General features: G+C 53.1%; 1 protein-coding gene across 2 annotated transcripts; it reads left to right on the top strand.

Moving 5' to 3' along the window:
• Nucleotides 1-553: 553 nt before the first annotated feature.
• On the top strand, nucleotides 554-5,683 carry HAPLN2 (hyaluronan and proteoglycan link protein 2). Of its 2 annotated transcripts, XM_024116157.2 has the most exons (8): nucleotides 554-701; nucleotides 880-924; nucleotides 1,263-1,321; nucleotides 3,367-3,478; nucleotides 3,684-4,037; nucleotides 4,212-4,328; nucleotides 4,472-4,654; nucleotides 5,061-5,683. In XM_024116157.2, exons 4-8 carry the CDS (start codon nucleotides 3,391-3,393, stop codon nucleotides 5,339-5,341), a joined length of 1,023 nt encoding a protein of 340 aa, XP_023971925.1. In that variant the 5' UTR covers nucleotides 554-701; nucleotides 880-924; nucleotides 1,263-1,321; nucleotides 3,367-3,390; the 3' UTR covers nucleotides 5,342-5,683. The 2 variants fall into 2 exon arrangements, with proteins under 2 accessions (XP_023971925.1, XP_007110411.2); XM_007110349.2 differs by lacking the exon at nucleotides 880-924 and having other exon boundaries at nucleotides 608-701; nucleotides 1,260-1,321.
• Nucleotides 5,684-7,698: the final 2,015 nt, after the last annotated feature.

The following is a 7,698-nucleotide window of genomic DNA, read 5'->3' as shown; positions in this document are numbered from 1 at the left end:
GGAGGTTAAGGATCTCCCTTCTCTTGAGAACTTTAAGATTATCCATCTGCTGAAGGAGGCGATGGGGAACTAGGGAACAAATAAGATGCCCTCTCTCGGAGAGCTTTCCAAAATCCTTCCATCCTCAGAAATTCTCATGTCCTTCCCAGAGACAGCAAAATCCTCTCTGCTATCTAATTTCCATCTCTCCTATTGCAATGCTGACTGCTCACCCTCTCTCCGTGGAGTTCAGCCATTTCCCCGGCCTTACACAAAATCTCTTTAGAGCCGTGAAGCTTGAATGTTGAGGGGGACCTCATTTCCACCTTCTCACAAAACTTCTCTCTCCCTCTCCCCATTTTCTCCTCCTTGGGGATGTCAGTTCCTGTTCTGAGCCCGCCTCCACCCAGGCCCTTTTTCCGGTGGCGTGTGCCAGCCGGTCCTGCATCCCACATCCCCAGCTGTTGACATTTCGTTGCCATTACCCACAGGATAAAGAAAGGGCCCCTGTTATGCAACAATAGGGGAAAAGAAGGAGACAATGGGAAATTGTGCTTCCGATGGGGTGGGGACAGAGAAGGAAAGGACAGACAGATGACAGACAGGGGAGCTGGACAGAAGGGGTCAGGTTTTTTGAAGCAACTGGAGGTCCTGGAAGTCTGATTCCCACCTTGAGAGCCTCTTCCCATAGGCAATGCGCACCCAGGCACCGGAGGGCAGAGGTGAGGGCTTTGTTGGGGGAGGTGGCGTGGTGCTGCGCAGAGTAGGCCCGTATGGAAAAGTGGAGGCAGCTGGAACTTGACACTTACGGATCTTTGAGCCTCATTTGTAGTTCACTCCATGCCCGTCAGTCCAACATCCTTATACCCACCCATTAATCCATCCTTTCTCTGGTCTAAGAGCATCTAGAAGAAACGAGGCACCCCACTCTCCACAATATTCCAGGTAATTATTCCTGGGTTGCCTCCTTTACTCCATGCCTCTTCATGGGTTCCCATGCCTCTTCCTAAGCTGTGTCTTCCCCTGGGCCCAGGACAGTGAGTGCCACGGACACAGTGCCCGGCCACAGAGCTGGACCCTAGTCACTTAGCCTGGCTTAGTGGAGTGATGAGTGGGGGAGTTTTTGGTACCTTGACTTCTTTGAACTCAGGGCAGAAGCCTTTCCTCAAAGGTGTGAAAGGAGAGACCACGATGATCAGGGGCCCAAGTCCTGGGACTCTTAGATGCTTGGACCTCCCAGGGGCCCAGGCAACTCCTTCACCTGCAACCTCTTCCTCCAGCAGGACAAAAAGCTGCCAGTCACTGCTCCCTCCATCTCTGTGAAGAGGCCCACTTCTAACAGGTCAGTGTCAAAATATCTTACACAGTACTGTTGATCAGAATGTTCATAAAATAATTATCAGTGAAATAATTTTATTCTATACCTAAAAGTGTCCCATAAAAATTATGAATATTTCTCTTAAATAAAACTTTATAAGTGGAAAAAAAAAGGTGGGGGGAGGCACTGGAGCTGTTGGCCACTCTCTCATTTCTCTGTAAGGGGTATGAAGAAGATATGTGTGCGCCTGCTTTGAGAAACAGAAAGACAGATCAGTGACTAAGAGCTTTGAACCTCATGTCAAGTCTGGATTCAAGTCCCAGCAAACCCCTCCTCTTACTAGCTGTGTGACCTCACTCAAGTATCTTGACATGTGAGCACCTTTGAGCATATATAAATGGGATCCATAGTTGTTCCTACCTCATAGGATTGCTAAGGGGAGTAAATATAAAAGTGTACATGTAAAGTGCCTAGAGCAGTTTCAGGCACGTTAAACTTTAAACATGTTGGTGCTGGCTGTCGTTACTATGGGTCCCTCAATCGGTCTCAGTTCCCACTATCACTGTGCTTACCAGGTTCTCCTGTACAGGAGATGTGTTCTCTCGCTCAGGTTCCTGTCCCAGATGCTTTCCTTTTTAACCATTGGGAAGTCCTTTCTGCACCTAAACCCTGTCTCTTCTGCTGCATGCTCAGCTCTGGCCTTCATCTGCAAGAAGATGGAGTCCAGCTCCTCAGCGTTCCGACTCCTCCTCAGTCTTTCCTTCCTCTTGCCATGTCCCTCCTCTTCTTCCCAGAAGTCCTTAATGTGAGCTCATTCATTAACACACATATTTATTTAGCGCCTACTGTGTGCCAGAAACCATGCCGGGAGCTGCAGATAACAACTAACATATACATAGCCCTTACTAGATATCAGGACCTATTTAAGCATTTTACATATATTCTTCTAATCCTCACAACTGCTCAGTGAGGTAGTTGTGCTACTATTCTCCGCATTTTACTGATGAGGACATTGAGGCAGAGAGAGGTTAAGCAACTTGTTCAAAGTCATGCGATTAGGAAGTGGAGGAATCAGATCTCAAAAAGGAATAAAACTAGGTTAAGGGGTCTTTAGTCTAATTAAAAAAAAATGGCCAAGCTGATAAAGAATAAAGAATAGAATAAAGAAGGGGGAAAATCAACTACTGAAATAGACAATTGTGTTTGAAATCATTTTTAATAGCCTTATAATTTTATACTTTATAGCTTTATAATTACTGGAAAGCTCACTGACATAGTCTACATATGCATATGTATTACTTTCAGATCCATACTGCTAAATTAGCTGCTAATAGAAATACTTCTAAGAAAAAAAGTCCCCAGTCCAAGGCAGTAGGGGAACCAGAGGAGTAGATCACAGTGCACTACAGCGTGATGAAGTGGAGGGGAGAGGAAAGGTTTCCCAGAGGAGGTGAGGCCCAAACTGATTGCCTGTAAGAAGAAGGTGAGGGTGAACTTGGACTGTGTTGGAACCAGAACATGTCTGGAGCACAGTGCAGAGGGCACAGGTGGTGAGGGGTAGGGTAGGGGGGCAGTGTTGGAGGTGCTGGGAGAGGCTGGATCACAGAGAGTCTTGGAAGTTGGGTTCGGACACTGGATTTGATCCTCATGGCAATGGGGAGTCACTGTTTTAAGCAGGAGAGTGACAAGACCATATTTACTCTTGCTTCAGATGAGGAATGGGCATTGGGAGAGGACAGAGACCACAGCTAGCAATCCAGAAGGCAAGACTTGGGAAGTACAACTTGTGCTGAGAATGGAGAGGTAGAGGAGGTGCTAAATTAGGACCTGCTGACTGAAGGGATGTGAGAGAGGAGGAGGGATGGGCTCAGGAGGCCTGGCAGGGAGTGGAGTTAGTTACTGCCCCTGCCCCATTACTTTCCTTTTGCTAACAACTTCAGCCCCTTTTTCTGCCCTCATGGCTTCCAGCTGGACAGTCCCCTCTCAGGAATCCCTGATGGGAGATCTACCCTGTTCCCTCCACCCCATTCCCTTAGTCCTAAGGAATGCCCACCCTTTGTGCCCTGCAGACTGTGCTGGACTGACTCCCCATCATGCAAGGCAGGATCAGTCTCCCCACTCTCTGCCACTTCCTTCTCCCTTGGGCCTTCACCACCTTCCACAGAGCCCTGGGGGACTCAGGTAAGACCTTAGCTCTGCCCAGAATCTGGGGAACAGTGGTGGGGAAAGTGGAGAGGGCAGCTGTTGGAGATACTCTGGGGCTGAGAGTCGTTGCTGAGTGAGCAATGGAGGAGAGGGTTGGGGGAGCCTGGGGTACGGGGAGCTGGGTAGGCACTTGGGGCATTGAGGGTCGGGGGTTCCTGCCACTGTGGCCCCCTCTGCTCAGCACCCCACCCTGGCCCCCACTACCTCCTGCCCCCCATCCACGAGGTCATTCACTCTCGTCGTGGGGCCACGACCACGCTGCCCTGCGTCCTGGGCGCCCCGCCTCCCAGCTACAAGGTGCGCTGGAGCAAAGTGGAGCCGGGGGAACTCCAGGAAACGCCCATCCTCATCACCAACGGACTGCACGCCCGGGGCTACGGGTCCCTGGGGGGGCGTGCCAGGATGCGAAGGGGGCATCGGCTAGACGCCTCCCTGGTCATCGCGGGCGTGCGCCTGGAGGACGAGGGCCGGTACCGCTGTGAGCTCATCAATGGCATCGAGGACGAGAGTGTGGCGCTGACCCTTCGCCTGGAGGGTGAGGCTCTTCGGCTACTGCCCCGCTCCTCTCCAGGGGTGGTTCGGCTGTCTCATCTCAGGCCTCCCAGGGCTCCTCCCCAGCCTCTCCCCCGCCTGCTCCCGGGGTCCCCCTAGCCCTTCTTCCTGGGCTGCACCGCCCTTCCTTCCCCCTCTCCTTCTGCCACCCCCCCAGGTGTGGTGTTTCCGTACCAGCCCAGCCGGGGCAGGTACCAGTTCAATTACTACGAGGCGAAGCAGGCGTGCGAGGAGCAAGACGGACGCCTGGCCACCTACTCCCAGCTGTACCAGGGTGAGCGGCCGAACCCGGGCACCGCCCAGGCGCCCTCCGGGCTGTCACGTGGACCCCAGTGGAGGCGAACTCCGGGTCTGCTCCCGCCTGTGACGCCTCTAATCGCCCGACACTCCCCCCACGCCCCCGCCATCTCCCCCCAGCGTGGACCGAGGGTCTAGACTGGTGTAACGCGGGCTGGCTGCTCGAGGGTTCCGTGCGCTACCCTGTGCTCACGGCGCGCGCTCCGTGCGGTGGCCCAGGTCGGCCCGGAATCCGCAGCTACGGGCCCCGAGACCGGAAGCGCGACCGCTACGACGCCTTCTGCTTTACCTCTGAGCTGTCAGGTAAGGGGGCGGGGCGAGCCAGCCTCAGCACCGGAGGGGGCGGGGCCTGACCGGCTGCGAAGGAGGAGGATTCAGCCCGTGAATGAGGCGGGGCGGGGCGAACACGGCCAGGACCCGGACCTGAAGGATGGGGCGGGGAAGGTAGAAGGCAAGTGGTTTGAGATCCCGGGCCAGCTCCGTGGTCTCTTGAAGGCCTCGCCCCTCCGTCACTCCGCTCACCCAGGCTCCACCCTGTCTCCCGCAACCTCACCCGCACCCCCAGTCTCGTTACTCCCGCTCCTCCTACCCAAGCTCGGACCCACCCGACCACACCTGCCCCCTCGACTCTGTTCCCTGGGAGTCTGAATCCCGCTGCGCCCCGGCTGGCCCTTCTCTGGATCAGTCGGTGACCCGCTTCGGTCCCCAGGCCAGGTGTTCTTCGTGCCGGGCCGGCTGACGCTGTCTGAAGCCCACGCGGCGTGCCGGCGGCGCGGGGCCATGGTGGCCAAGGTCGGGCACCTCTATGCAGCCTGGAAGTTCTCCGGGCTGGACCAGTGCGACGGCGGCTGGCTGGCGGATGGCAGCGTGCGCTTCCCCATCACCATGCCTCGGCCGCGCTGCGGGGGCCTCCCGGATCCCGGAGTGCGCAGCTTCGGCTTCCCCAGACCCCAGCAGGCGGCCTACGGGACCTACTGCTACTCCGAATAGGGGCCCACAGCGCCCCCTCCAGCGCGCGCGACAAAGCCTGGTAGTCGCGTCAGGGGTCTCTCGCCGCCCCTTTCCCGCGAGCCTCCCCTTCCATCAGACGAGGAGCAGTCCCTCCTGACCCGCCTTCTCGGCCGAGGGCTGCAGGCCGAGGATCCCGGCTGGCCCGGCGTCGGGGAGGGGAAGTGGTGGCGCACCCGGTGGCGGTACGCGGCTACGACCCTCGGACCCGCGGCGATTCGCGCGCCCCGGCAGACGAGGCAACCACTGCTAGGTGACGGAAGGGGCGTCCAGGGGGCATTAACTGACTTCTATATACAGCAATAAAATAACTCGAGGACTTTTTGTGTTGGGTGAAGCTGTAAGCGCGGCGGCGAGGCGTGGGGGGATGAGGGGGATGACCTTGGACCCAGCGTGCGGACAGCGCGCCTAGGAAGACAGAGTAAGAGCAGAGGTTACTGCCCCTGAGGGGTGAACCTGCAAGAGAGTAGGGATTGCGAGGAGAGGGCACCAAAAGGCCGGAAGAGAGTTGGATTCACCGTGGACGGCCTGGCCACGGATAGGAGCAAATGAATCCAGGGTGGTGTTGTACCAGGCACCACGCGGGGGCACCACACACTCACTTAAGATTACTCTAGTTCAAATCTGCCAGGAGCGCTCCAACCCCCCAGGCCTAGCCCCTGGACACCACAGAACAAATACAAGGTGGACGTGAACATATTACAAAATGTGTTTGTATCCTGCCAGTCTCCCAGAGGGTTTACATGATTGCTATTAAAGGAGGAAAGTCATTCCGCTGTTAACAGCTGATGGGAAATTAAGCCCTCAGAAGGAGGAGGACACAATAAGGTCCTCGCAGGGCTGATACTGCAGGGTGGTTATGTGCATTGGGTTTAGCGTTCACCACCATCACGGCTGCCAGGGCAAAAGGGGCAACTGAACCAGGGACATTCTTAACACCTGGCTAAAAGAAACATACCAGTAACTCAAGAGACAAACTCCAATGTCATTAATTCATTTTCCTTAATATATATTATATTCTATACATTTTATTTGTATGTTTGTTTGTTTATTACTGTTCAAGCAATCTAACTACACCACAGAAAGCCTGGGCTAGAGAATAGTCATGACTGGAGCAAAGGGTATGAACTTTCTAATGGCACTTGATACATGTTGTAAAATAGCTTTCCAAGAGGATTCTTGCAATCATTGTCAAATGATTTCATCCCGTGGGACTTTATATAAGGGACAGAGGATGACTGAATGAACATCATCTTCAATAATCCTCATATAGCAAATGAAATATTTGTGCCAGTTCTTAAGCTTTGTTTTTTTCATCTTGGTCATGGGATAAGATCTGCCTCCCGAGTTTGCTGTGAACAGTAATTGAGACAATGCATCGACTGCATAGTACATGCCTGGTACACATAAGAGGCACTCAGTAAGTGGTATCTATAATAATTAATGAGTAATAATGATAGTAACAGAACAAAAATAATTATTCTTATTCCGGTTCTTACCACGTAGCCTGTAGAATCGGTTGTTGTATGGCACTGATTAGTCAGGATAAGCTAAATTATGCTGTGATAACAAACAACCCCCAAATCTCAGTGGCTTAAAACATAAAGGTTTATTTCTCACTCTAGCTACATGTACTTTGTGGTCAATAATGGGGCTCTTCTCATTTTAGTTATTCAGGGACCCCGGGTGACAGAGCAGCCACCATCTCATATGCCATCGATCACCATGCCAGAAGGAAAAAATAAAAAGAGCTCTGGAGGGTCTTATACAAGCAGTTAATAGCTACAGGCCCCAGGGACACCTGTCTTGTCCACAACTCAATTCTCCAAAACTAATTACATGGCCCCACTCAACCAGAAGGGGGCAGCAAAGAGCAATCTTACTTTGGCCTAGGAGTAGAATTGAAACTATTTGGTGAGCAGCACCAGCACAAATGTTGACCACCAACAGCAAGGAGGGCAGTCTAAATTCTGGGACATATTGGACATATTGGTAGTCACCCACTCCCCCAATCTTCTGGGTTTTCTAATGTTTGATTCTCTTAATGTTTGATTCTCTTCCATTTGTCTTAGGTGCTATGGGGTGAATGTTTGTGTCCCCCCACTCCTATTATGGAGTCAGAACCCCAGGAAGCCAAGATCTAAGGCCTTGCAGCTCAGCCCGTAGGAAGATGGCTTGTCTTCAGTATAATGCCTTCAGCATTTGTCAAGAGACCATATGAGAAACGGTCATGGGAGGAGCTTTTCATTTGCTGCAAAGCTTTGTTTCTTTTTTTTTTTGCGGTACGCGGGCCTCTCACTGCTGTGGCCTCCCCTTTTGCCGGAGCATAAGCTCCGGAC

This window comes from Physeter macrocephalus, unplaced genomic scaffold (genome assembly GCF_002837175.3).
Source record: "Physeter macrocephalus isolate SW-GA unplaced genomic scaffold, ASM283717v5 random_64, whole genome shotgun sequence".
NCBI classification, from domain to species: Eukaryota; Metazoa; Chordata; class Mammalia; order Artiodactyla; family Physeteridae; genus Physeter; species Physeter macrocephalus.
The sequence above is the reverse complement of the archived record's forward strand: the minus strand, read 5'-3'. Positions and strand labels throughout refer to the sequence as shown.